The 13851-nt window shown below is 34.1% G+C and overlaps 1 protein-coding gene across 1 annotated transcript in view; it reads right to left on the bottom strand.

Annotated features, from left to right (window-relative positions):
- The window catches only part of LOC102828989 (glutamate receptor ionotropic, delta-2-like), a 91095-nt gene that overhangs the window by 45095 nt on the left and 32149 nt on the right, over nucleotides 1-13851 (bottom strand). Inside the window, exon 2 of the mRNA XM_006872974.1 lies at nucleotides 3899-4183. Coding sequence (XP_006873036.1) covers nucleotides 3899-4183 — 285 coding nt within the window. The remainder of the gene's footprint in view (nucleotides 1-3898; nucleotides 4184-13851) is intronic.

The raw sequence follows: 13851 nt of genomic DNA, 5'->3' as shown, positions 1-13851 counted from the left end.
TCTAGGATATCAATGTTTATGCATTCCATTTAATTTTTGACAACTTCCAACTTTCCTAGATTCATGCACCGTATATTCCATGTTCTAATTATTAATGGATGTTTAAAACTGTCTCTCTTCATTTTGAGTTGTGCCCCACAGCAAATTCATGTCCCTAACTCTTTACTGCATACATATCATCACTGTCAACTCTACTTTAAGGAGGCAGCTCTTCCCAGTGGTATTTTGAGTGTCTTCCAACCTGAGGCACTCATCTTCTGGGGGTACAGCTGACAATATTCTAGTGCTACTCATCAATATTTAAATCTGTCATAGACGAAATACAACCAGAATGCTCTTTCAACATGTTGCCTGAGAGACCAGTGACCGGACAAGGACATTATGTGCCACATCAGGATTCGTTATGTTAATACAGTTGTACTAAATTCATGCCACTCTAATTTTTTTTTCCCCCCAAATAAGGTATGTAGTGTGCTTGATTTACAGATGCTACCAGTACAGAATACTGAAAAGGGCAAGATTTAGGTTTAAAAAATTCACTATTTCAAGTTAAATTTAAGAAGATGAGATAAAAATGAAAGTTACAGTTCTAAAAATGCCACACAAAATCTGAATCCTTCTACTGACAAAAGATTTCTAAGCATGTTGATGTCCAGAAATTAAAAATTTCCTATACTTAATGAATAATTACATCTGTGAAGTTCACACTTGACTATGGTGTCAAGTTTCACTTGCACTATTGAGTTGATAGTTTTCTATTTCCTTTTGTTTGCTTATTAAATTCATTTCAGTCTTTAATTTTTAGTCTGTGTCTCTAAAACAATATGAATTAAGGAACAAACACATGGGTTTCTATGCTGGTGACAACAGAATGTGTTTCTAGAGAGTGCCAGAGATATTTGGCAGAAGTCTACCCATCAAGTTGAAAAGTACAACCAGAATCTCATGAGACCTTTGAATGTTGTTGTTGTTAAGCATCTTCAAGTTGATTCAGACTAAGAGCTACCATGTATAGGATTTCCAAGAAACGCCTGGTGAGCCTGACCCACCAACCTTGCTGTTCAAACTGATATTGCAGTCCAGCACATCAAGCCACAGTGCCACACTTATTTAGGGCTAAATATAATTGCCACTTGTTCCACCTTTCTGCAGGTCCACAGGAGCTCTTATTTGTTGCTTCCCAAATTTTTGTCACACTGTTTTTTTGTTTTTAATGTTTTATTGTGAATTATGTGATATTTTACATGGGATAACATTAGCTTTACATTCATCCTATCAAATGTCATTTCATTGCCATGGTTACAATTCCCTCCATGTATCATCAACCAACCAAAGGGTATACCCTGAAAGCCTGGACTCTTCCCCTACCCACTCCCCTCGGTCATCATCACACAGCCATTCTCCCTCTCTGGGTCTAGAGTCCCCAGCCACTCCATCTCTCCACGTCATCATCTCTGTCTCCATCTCTGGAGTCACTGTTTCTCTGGGTAGGATACCACACTCCACTCTTCTCCTTTGATTGTCCCAGGTACCTCTGATCCTAGACTGCAAATTCAATCACTCCCCTCCTTTCTTGTGAGTTTCCTCATAGTTTTAATGTTTCTAGGTTCTTGGGTTTTCATTTTCTTTGAATTTTGTGAAGTGTTAATTTTCTTTGAGGTTGCTTTATATCCCATTAATTTTCTCCTCCATTTAGTGCAGTCTATTTCATCCTGTAATCTACCTGACCTTATCACCATCTGGAGAGCTGTTCCTATATGTTTACCTTCTTTTATATTGTAATTGTTTTGATCGTAGTGCTGCCACGTATGTCAATCTCTGGTTGGTGTCTGTTCTTGTTGGTCCTCAGTCCACAGAACTCCCTTTAGGATGTTTTGTAGCACAGGGTTAGCTTTGGAAAATCCCTTAGCTTCTGTATCTTAGAACGTTTTGATTACACCATTGTATTTGATTCATAGCTTATCTGGATAAAGGATTCTTGGTTGAGAGTTTGTTTTTTGTTTGTTTGTTTGTTTGTTTTCTTTCAGGGTTTTATATATGTCTCCCCATTGCCTTCTTGAGTGCATAGCTTTTGCTGAGAGATCTCAGCTTAATCTGACTTGCTTGCCTTTGTATATGACACTTCTCTTTTCCCTAGCTGCTTTTAGGATTCTCTCCTTATCTTTGATTTTGGAGAACTTGATTATAATATGTCTTGGTGATTTTCTTTTGGGGTCCATCCTTCCTGGGGTTTGGTCTTTCCCAAGTTGCCAAGCTAGCAGATTCAAAAGTACACAATTTCTCACTTCCGCTAAAAATTCCACTAGCTGTAAGCCTTCAACCTTTTAAAAATAATCCTACAGTTTTGGAGCTCTACTCTGAAACCGCTTTGCCTGGTATTCTGTGGTATTGCTGATGGGCGAACTTCACTGCACCTCTACCCTATCTGCCATCCATCCCCGCCCTTTGACAAGCTGTTTTTGCCTAGTACTATTGATGTTACTTTCCAGCTTATTCTTCTTTTATAACATCTCTCAATAATGTTACAAAGCTGGATAGATTATGATAAAAAAAATATTTTATTTCTATCATTTTAATTTTTGCTAAGAAAAAACACAATACTACAGAGAGTAAAAACCTTATTTTTTCTATGATTTTTTTTCTTATGCTAAAAGAGTAAAAAATAGATCCCATCCATAATTAATGCACTACTTTCCAAGGTTTTTTTTTTTTTCATGGCAGAAACTCTAAAAAAAGCCCCTGTTTCAAAATATATATTCTTTATCAAGATATTTACTCCCTGTTATCTGACCATACTCACCTTTACTTCCCTTAATCGCTACCTAATGGTCAAAAAAAAAAAAAAAGGTCTTGGTGTGGCACTGTGGATTAATGTGCTGGACCACAAAGTTGGTTTGAATTGCAAAGTCAGAGGTTCAAGCTCACGAGGTGATCCTTGGAAGCCCTATATAGGGTTGCTATGAATCAGAAACAAATTGATGGCATATAACAACAACAATAATGGTCAAAAAAAGTGCAAATTATACTTATACATCTAAGGCGTTAGTCAGTCTGAAAACAGGTAGATTAATACAGACAAATACACTGAATTAAGAATTCATAATAAATTCTTATTATAAGAATTTATAATAAATTAATAATAAAAATATTATTTTTTTCTTCCTTTGCTTAGTTTTGCACTCACATAAAAATATCATGGCAAAGTGTCTTTTCTTATATTATAGTAAATTTAGGGGCATTTTGTGACTACCTTGAAAATTTAAACACATAAATGTTGTTATAGTACTTGTATTTTTGTTAGATTTCATAGTGTAGACAATATGCAGCAATAATTGAAAAGTAGTATCAGTGACACCCAAGGAGTTCAATGCTGAGTAGATATTCAAGTCTACTTTGGAACTTTAATTAACACCATCCTTTTTCCGTGTTGACAGGAAAAATACAGTATTGAAAAATTTCAAAATATACCCAAATCAGATTTCCTTCACAGGTATTTATAAATTGAGCATTGTTGTTGTTGTTTTTAAGTGTCATCAAGTCAGTTCCAATTGATAGTGACTATGTATAGTTCCTAAGCAGGTTTGAACTACCCACCAGGCAGTTAACAGTTCAGTGCTTATCCTTCAGCTCTACACCAGGACTCTAAACTGAACAATAGGTATTTATTACTTAATTGGACATCAAAATAATTTAATACAAAAAGATTTAACTTAATGACCTTCACAAACTTTTTTTTTTTTTTAACTCATTTTTGGTATTGTTGCCAAATTTGCAAGAAGAATATAAAAAGACAAGAAATTCACAATAACAATGAGTGAGCTCCTAGATAGTTTTAAAGGTTTATAGTGAATTTTCGATGCCAATAGGAAGCTTGCAACAGTCACACAAACACACTTACCATATTCACTATCATAGAATATAATGAATTTCTGCCAGGCGTACTCCGTGACCACTCTCAGTATAACATCATTCAAGTAGACTGGTGGGCGAACTGAGAGAGTGTAGTCATCATTTCTGTTACTCCGGGTGAGTCCACAGCCACTCCTTGGGGTACCAGCTGTCGAACGCTGAATGAAGAGGTGAGGTATATGCATGGCATCTGCCAGAGACTGCAGAGAACCTGCTGATGTACAGCCAATGGAGCTGACAAGGGCCAAGATGCCTTGATTCATAAGTTCACAGGCTGCAAAAAAGCACAGTAATATTTAAATGTTAAAGGGCTTCTTTTAAGTCCTTTTTTTGAGTAGTTGTGCATAAAACTTATTGAATTATGATTATGAAAATGTTTAAATGGAAACATTCCATATGAGTAGAATCTCAAAGTATTAGGTGCTATTGGAATTCAGTAAAATAATTCTGCCTTTATTAACTATGGATGTTTTAAGAATTACTTATCTTGTCTTGGTCTTAGTTTCATCATCTGTAAAGAAGGTAAAAGGGTACCAATCTTACTGGATTGTTGCAACAATTATAGAATATAATGTCACTGGCCTCTCACATGGTAGGTACTTAATTAATAATAGTTGTCATTTTATATCCATTAGTGTACAATTCAGAGAAAAGTCAATTCCCTACTGAGGATATGATAAATGGTTTAAATAAGGAGATGTTATGTAAGCTGATTAATTGATGAAGAGAGAGATGAAGGATTAAAAGAAAATATATTTGTAGTATAGGGGTTACAAATTGTGCTGGTAACCTCAAGGTCAGCAGTTCGAAACTGTCAGCTGTTCCGCGGGAGAAAAATGAAGTTTCTGCTCCCGTAAAGATTTATAGCCTCAGAAACCCTGTACAGGGTCGCTATGAGTTGGAATCGACTCCACGGCACACTACCACCACCACCATGTAAGCTGATTAATTGATGAAGGGAGGGGTGAAGGATTGAAAGAAAATATTTTTATGGCCACAGGAAACAGAACTACTCTGATGTCTAAAAAAGTTGATAACACTTTGTCTTTCTCAATAAACTAGTGAAATGGAAATATTTTTAAATTTTCCCTTCATAGTCATAAAATCCATAGTCAAATCAAACACTAAATTTGTGTAGCTATTTCATTCTGACTCCCAAGTGAACAGTCTCAAATCCCTTCTATATGTTTTATGATCTCTCTTTTAATTTCATTTTAACAATTCTGCATGTAAATGTGTATTTACTTTAAAGCAAATGTCAAACTAGACTAAATGCAAATTATATTTAGGTATAAAGGTACAATATATGTAGAAATAATAGGTAAGAAATGATACCTCAGAATTGCTTTTTTGAATATAAGAACATAGAACTAAACTGAAAAGTAAATTCAGAAATAACCAAGATAAAATTAATTTCATTTGAAAGATATTTAATCTAGTATTTATTTTATATATTTTTGGAGAAATCAAGGCATTCCAGGAATAACATTCTCAAAATTCAGATAGTTTTACATAGTATTTCAAAAATTCGAAAGTTAATGAAGGATGATTCACAGTGCAGGCTTATGAGTATTATACCAATGGCATCCATATAAACATCAAATAAGTTTATGATGATTAATGTTAAATCAACCAATAAGTACAGAATAAATTTATAATTATTAATGACAAGTTTCTGAAGCATTGCTCCATGAAAGAGGTATATTAATTTAAAATACATTTGAGAGTTAGCATTAACATGAATGCTTCTTAGATTATAAGATTGAAGTTGACATTTCAGTAAACCTCACACATGATCCTACTCAAGTTCATAAATTCAGCATTTATAGAAAGTAAAATAAATTTATAGCTATAATTTCAGCGAATTTATGGCAAGTGACTGATCAAAAATTGTCTTATTATTATGATAAAGAAAAGTATTATTGATTTATAAAAACAAATAAAAACCAATTTTCTTTAGACTCTGCTTTAGATCTTGGCTAAGTTAGAATATAAAATTACAAGTAAAAAATAAAAATAAGAAAAGTGCCTTAAAATGTAGGGAATTGGATTAAATCTTCAGATTCCCTTAACTATGTTGTTGTTGTTGTTACATGCCGTTGAGTCGGTTCCAACTCAAGAACTAAATAAATGTAACATCTTATATATTTCTATCAAAAGAGTCATAAATTATAGATATAGAAGTTTAGATGAAAAAAATCAGTTTCAGTGTTATATTCTATTACAAGTAACATTACACAAAACTGCCTGAATTAATGATCAGATTTAGCAAGATAAACTCATAAAGAAGTCTTAATAATGTCTAGTAGAAAATACTTTTTGGATGTTACTTATGATTTATTCAAATCAACTATGTTATTCCGTATTAACTCTAGTTGGAAAGAACACAAAGTAAGCAGATAGTAAACAAAACAAAAACTATTATGTACTCTAAAGCATAATGTTTTCATTATCTACTATTTGACCTACTGCATATAATAGCAAGAAAAACTGAGAATTTTATATAACTCCAAGTAGGAAGCATCAAAATATTTGAAAAGAAATTTGTAGATAATCTAGTTTAGGTATGGTCATTGTCCATAAATGCTATGGCAAACTTGACTTATAAGAAAAAGTAGCCCGAAACTGAAAGCATTCCCCCTGCAAACAGGAACCAGAAACAGATGTCTGTTATCGCTACTCCAATTCAACATTGTGTTGGAAGTCTTAGGCAGAGCTACAAGGCAAGAAAGGGATATTAAAGGTGTCCAAATTTGCAAAGAAAAAGTAAAACTCTATTTGTAGATAACATGATAAATATAAAAAAAAAAGAAAAAGTATCCAAATCATTTTTTCAAGTTTCTCATAGGAATATACTTGAAGAGTAGCAGCATCAGGATTGGAGGAAGACTCATTAGCAACGTGAGATATGCAGATGATACAACTTCACTTGCTGAAAGTGAAAAGGACTTAAAACATTTACTGATGAAGATCAAAGACCACAACTTTGGTATGGATTAAATCTCAATGTCAAGAAAACAAAAATCCTCACCATTGAATCAATAATTAACATTCTTATCAATGGAGAAAAGATTGCAGTTGTCAAGGACTTCATTGCATTAGGCAAATATGCTGCACAAGACCTTTTTAAAGTGTTGAAGAGCAAAGATTTCAGCTTGAGGACTAAGGTGTGCCTGACCCAAGCCAAGGCATTTTCAATAACCTCACATGCAAGCGAAAGCTGGACAGTGAATAAGGAAGACCATAGAAGAATTGACATATTTGAGCTATGGTGTTGGAGGAGAATATTGAAAGTGCTGTGGGATGCCAAAAGAACCAAGAGATTTGTGTTGGAAGAAATGCAACCAGAGTGCTCCTTGGAGGCCAGGATGGCCAAATTTCATTTCTCATACTTCGGACATATTGTCAAGACAGACTGACTAGTCACTGGAGAAGGATATCATGTTTGGTAAGGTGAAGGGTCAGAGAAAAAGAGGAAGATCCCCAGCATCAATGGGCTTAAGCATGGCAACAATTGTGAGTATGGACCAGAACTGGGCAGTGTTTTGTTCTGTTGTACATAGGGTCGCTATAAGTCAGTACCAACTCAATGGCACCTAACAACAACAACAAGTCAGACCTACATTCTTCTTATAATGTCTAACCCTCTATTGTTATTGTTTAGTTATCAATAAAGCACGACCACCCCCAAAAATGATCCAGTTCTCTAACTTATGACCCTATGTCTTTTTTTACCTCAACAAACAAACAAGGAAGGAGATTATTTTGTTTGCAAACTTAAAATTCTATATGACCAAAATGAAGTAAAATAACACTATAGAAAGAGTTCTTAAGTGGGAGGAATCTAGATGAGCAAATTCTGTTTATCGTCAGGTTTTGCAAAGAGAAGTAATTCCACTAAAGAATAAAGGAGGAGCACATGCACCTATATGGATTGGGGTTGGGTGACAAAAAACACAACCACAACTGAGGAAGTATAAAAATGAGTGTGCAAGATAACCTATGTTTTTCCCTTCAAAGGAACACTTAGTGTTGATGTTAATTTTATTCTATTTTACCTACATATAATTTTAGTTGAAAGAGAAGATAGAAAATGATTTGATAGGGTCCTTAATCTTCCATAGTGACTTAAAGGTTAGTATAAAAACAGACTATAAATCATGATGTCAGCAAAGAGATTTGAGAAAATGAAGGAATGTATCAAGAACTGAAAGAAATAGAATGAAGTAACTTAGCATGTACTACAAAATTTCCATAACTTGACAACTGGAAGACTGAATTATTTAGAAGTTTAGTTCTACAGAATTAGAACTAGTTTTAATTTTATTAAATATAGTATGGAAACTGAATTTGGAAGATTATAGTGTTTGTGTGTGTATCAACCACTTTTTTAAATTATAGGGCTCCAAGTCAAGTAATTCTCAGTGGCATAAACTTTTTCCAGCATTACACCAAGCCTGTGATTTAGTGATATTATGTATGTGTGTAGACATGCACATTCATATATAGAAAGCAATGTAGAACAATTTGCTAGCTTTGTGTTTCCACATGTTTGAGACTGTAACACTATCAACCCAAGCATCAAAAAGATACTTGGAACCTGTACTAATTGGCACAGCAAACCCTCATCCCCTATATAAACAGCAATTGTAGTCAGCAATGATTTTACCATATGTGATCATTCTGTACTCATGGAAATGAAATTGACTGTATAAACATACAGGTTTCAATTAAACAATTTCACTAATACTATTTTTTTTTCATTTCTGAAATGAATTGTTTGAGTTCATTTTTTTCTTGTTAGATAAAATTAAATTAAAACTAAAATGTATAAAGGTGAGTGAAACTGATAACCTGTTACCAATTATTCAATGAGAGCATAGTGAAATAATATTGGCTTGCACTATTCTTCTTGGCCATCATTCATCTGTCTGTTTTCTGTATTGTAGTGGCTTGTGTGGCACTGTGACTCTGGAAACTATGCAACTGGTATCTTAAATACCAGTAGGGTCACCAGTGGTGGGTAGGTTTCGGATGAGCTTATAGACTAAGACAGACTAGGAAGAAGGAGAGACAGACTACTTCTGAATATTTAGTTTTCATTTTATGAATAGCTGATGAAAAAGACCAGGAAGCACCAGAATCTTGACTACTGAAACATGATAAAGAGCATGAACAGCATACTGCCAGGTATACTGTGGGAAGAAGAGTCCCTCAAGTTGGAAGTCCCTCAAAATATGACTAAGGAAGACCGACCTTCTCAAAGGAGAGTGGACCATGATGACAAGAATGGAGGAAAGCTTTCAGAACCTTCATTTGCTGCTAGGATATAACTCAAAATGAGGAGAAAAAACAGTAAATATCCATCAATAATCAGAACATGAAATAAAAGCAGTATGAATCTAGGAAAATTTGAAATGGAACATCAATATCCTAGGCATTAGAGATAGCTGCAATGACTGGGAATTGGTCATTTTGAATGTAACAACATGGTTCACTATGTTGGAAATGACAAAATGTAGAGGAATTCATCATCAAAAAGAATATTTCAAGATCTATCTTGAAGTACACCACTTTCTGTGCTAAGATAATATCCATATACCTACAAGGAAGACCAGTTATTACAACTGATGAAATTGAAGAATTGTACCAAGTTCTTCAGTCTGACATTGATCAAACATACAATCAAGATGTATTGATCATTACCGGTGATTGGAATGCAAATGTTGGAAACAAAGAGGAGAGATAAGTCATTGGAAAATAAAGCCTTGGTGATAGAAACAATATTGGAGATCAATCACATGCTAGAATTTTGTAAGATCAATGACTTGTTCATTATGAATACCTTTTTAAACAATATAAAAGACAACAACACACATGGTCCTCACCAGATGTAAAACACAGAAATCAAATTGACTGTATTTGTGGAAAGAGATGGTAGAAAAGCTCCATATCTTCAGCTGAAACAAGGTCAGGGGCAGACTGTGGAACTGACTACCAATTGCTCATATGCAAGTTCAGGATGAAGCTGAAGAAAATTAAAACAAATTCACAAATGCCAGAATATGACCTTGAACATATCCCACATGAATTTAGAGATCATCTGAAGAACAGATTTGATGCATTAGAAACTAAAGACTGAAGACCAGAAGAGTTTTGTGGTGACATCAAGAACATCATACAGGAAGAAAGCAAAAGGTCATTAAGAAAACAAGAAAGAAGGAGAAGAACAAAATGTATGTCAGGAAAGACTCTGAAACTTGCTCTCCTGTGTAGAGAGAGTGAAGCAATGGAAGAATTAGAAGGTAAAAGAGCTGAATAGAAAATTTCAAAGGACAGTTTGAGAAGACAAAGCCAAATATTATAATGAAATCTGCAAAAATATGGAGTAAAAAACCCAAAGGAAGGACATGCTCAGCAATTCTTAAGCTGAGGGAACTGCAAAAAAAAAAAAAAATCAAGCCTCCACTTATAATACTGAGGGATTCGGTGAGCAAAATAAGCAATCTGGAGTCTTGGTGCGGCACTGTGGGTTAATGTGCTAGACTTCAAGGTAGGTTTGAAATACAGGATTGGTGATTCAAGCACACCAACAACTCCTTGGAAACCCTAACCAACTCAACAGCACTTAACAACAACAAAGGAAAATATTGAATGATGAAGAAAGCATTGAAAGACAATGAAGGAATACAGAATCACTGTACCAAAGTGAAATGAGCGATGTTCAACCATTTCAAGAAGCAGCATATGAACAAGAGCCAATGATACTTTAAGGAAGAAATCCAAGGTGCAGTGAAGGCATTGGCAAAGAACTAGGATGTATTGATGGAATACAAATTGAAATCTTTCAACAAACTGATGCAGCATTGGAGACATTCATTCATCTATGCCAAGAAATTTGGAAGGCAGATACCTGGTCACCTGATTGGAGGAGATCAATATATGAGCACATTCAAAAGAGAGATGACCCAACAAAGTGCAGAAATTACCAGGCAATATCATTAATATCACTAAAGTATCATTAATTTTTCTAAAGCTAATTCAAAATCGGCTCCAACAGTACATTGACAGGGAACTGCCAGAGATTTAAGTCAGATTCAGAAGAGGGTGTGGAATGAGGGATATAATTGCTGACATCAGATGTATCTTTGATGAGAGCACAGAACACCAGAAAGATGTTTACCTGTGCTTTATTGAGTACATAAAGGTTTTTGATTTGTGGATCATGACAAGCTATTGACAACATTGTAAAGAGTGAGTATTCTGGAACACTTAAGTGTGCTAACAAGGACCAAGAGGCAACTGCTTGAAAAGATCAAGGGGATACTGAATGATTTAAAATTTGGTAAGGTGTGCACCATAAATATTCAATCTGTTTGATGAGCGCAGAATCTGATAAGCTGGATCATATGAAGAAAGAAGACTCATCAACAACTTGTGATATGCAGATGATATAACCTTACTTGCTGAAAGTGGAGAGGAATTAAAATACTGATAAAGAGCAAAGAACAGAGTTATCAGTATGGATTACACCTCAGTGTAAAGAAAACAAAATCCTTACCACTGGGCCAATAAATAGCATCAAAAAGACTTCATTTTGCTCAGATTAACCATCAACACTCATGGAAGCAGCAGTCAAGAAATCAAACAACATTAGGCAAATTTGCTACACAAGACCTTTAAAAGTATTGAAGAGCAAAGATGTCAGTTTGAGGACGACAGTGCACCTTATCCAACCCATGGTATTTTCAATAACCTCATACACATTTGAAAATTATACAGTAAATAAAGGAGACCATAAAAGAGTTGATGCATTTGAATTATGGTGTTGGAGAAAAGTATTACAAGTACCATGGACAGTCAAAAGAACTAACAAATTTGTGTTGGAAGAAGTACAGCCAGAATCTCTTTAGAAGCCAACAGCAGACTTCATCTCTCATACTTTAAACATATTATCAGAAGGGACCAGGAGAAGAACATCATACTTTGTAAATAGGAGGGTCAGCAAAGAGGAAGGGTCTCGATAAGATGGATTTGCACAGTAGGAGCAGTAATGAGCCGAAGCTTTGAAACAATTGTGAGATGGTTCAGTGTTTGTTTCTCTTGTCCATAAGGTCCCTGTGAGTTGGTACCTATTCAACAACACCTAAGAACAGCAGCATTCTTCTTGAATATATATAAATTCTCTATGATATTTTTTGAAAATTTATATTGACCAAGTGTACTGATACAGTCTTTTCTAATGATTATAAGTTACATTATGACTTTTATACATTAACAAGGTGTTTGTCCATTCACATATTTAATCTTCAACATACATTTATCAACTACCAACCATATGCCAGGGACATTTCTGGATATCAAAGACTGGATGGGGCAGATGCTATCCTTAAAAATAGAATTAAAATAAAACAATACATTCATCCTGTTGTTGCTATGTTATGACTTGCCATCAAGTCAATTCTGACACATCATGACACTTTATAGAGATTCCAAGCAGTGGCTGGTGCATTTGAACTGCTGATCTTGTAGTTAGCAGTGTAATCCTACAGTGCCACACCAGGGTGCAACAGAATGAAAAACGGAGATTCATAAATGTGCCTATAAGTAAGATTATCCATAGAAAGTCTTTTTTTTTTTGTCATTTTGGGATAGGAATCAGCCACGTTAAAAAAAATTATCCTAGTAGTTCTGATGTGCAACATTTGAGCCAAGGATATTACCTGTGGGTAATTATAACTCCAAGTATTAAAAACATGTAAAGAAAAATTTTATCAAGCTGAAAAATGTTTCTGATAAAAACCTACAAAACACTGATGATGCTAAATTGGTACTACCAATAATAATGCTATAACAGTAATTTAAAATGGCAATTAAAAATACATTATTTTCATATGGCTGTTCTCAGCTTTCAAAATATTTTCACAAGCAATTGCACTTTGCTCTACGGAAAGCTTGAATGAATTCTTACTACCACTTATAGAAGATTAAAGTGAAGTTCAATACTACATTGCTAATCGGCAGTGGAGATAAGGATAGAACAGATAGAACACAGATTCTTTTAAGAAAAATTAACTTTAACAACTTTCAATTATGATAACCTGCTCAAGTAGAGTGATAATGTCCTTGTTTATATGGGAAAATCAAACTTTTCCAAGTGTAATTTTTCATAAATTATAGTTTTCATTCATTTAAGCTAACTAAAATGAGATTTAATGACTTCAGAATACTTGTTAAAATTAAGCCTTATTGTTCTAACTCAATACCTTGCATTCAGACCTGATAGTATTTCACATCATCAGAGAGACTGAGCTTCTAAAATCAAGGGAAAGTTCAATAAAATATCATAATTTAAATGAAAAGGTTTGTCCAAATAATGGGAGATTGTTTTTAAAAGCCCACCTTAGTATACATGCAATTTAATGGTTATTAACAACTTCATCATTCCTAAATTATAAGACCAGGATTTCAACTTATATGTAAATCTTAGAGGAACACAACAAAATAATTTTATAATATTTTCATTGCAAATATTAGTGATAAGATTGGAAATAATACCAGATTTAGTATAGATGTTTATAGGTATATTTAATTAATTAACCGTGAATATTCTATCTGTTTAGCATATTAAAAACAATATGCCTTGCATGGAATACCATGTTTTTTTGTTGTTAAAGCATAGCTATCTACTTCATTCTTTTAGCAATCATCTAGTATTTTATTGAGTGAGCTGTGATATGTTTTCATAGCTTGCTTCCTATTTGGAAATTTAGAATAGTCCTCTTTATATTTGGTCCAATAAAGATTTACAGTCTCAGAAACTCTGTATAGGGTCACTATGAATCGAAATCAATCTGATGGCAGTGTGTCTATTGATAATTACATTTATTGATTTCCAATGTTAAATTATACTAGCAATGATAATGTTGAAAAGTAGCCTTT

Source organism: Chrysochloris asiatica, unplaced genomic scaffold (assembly GCF_000296735.1).
Source record: "Chrysochloris asiatica unplaced genomic scaffold, ChrAsi1.0 scaffold00218, whole genome shotgun sequence".
NCBI lineage: Eukaryota > Metazoa > Chordata > Mammalia > Afrosoricida > Chrysochloridae > Chrysochloris > Chrysochloris asiatica.
The sequence above is the reverse complement of the archived record's forward strand: the minus strand, read 5'-3'. Positions and strand labels throughout refer to the sequence as shown.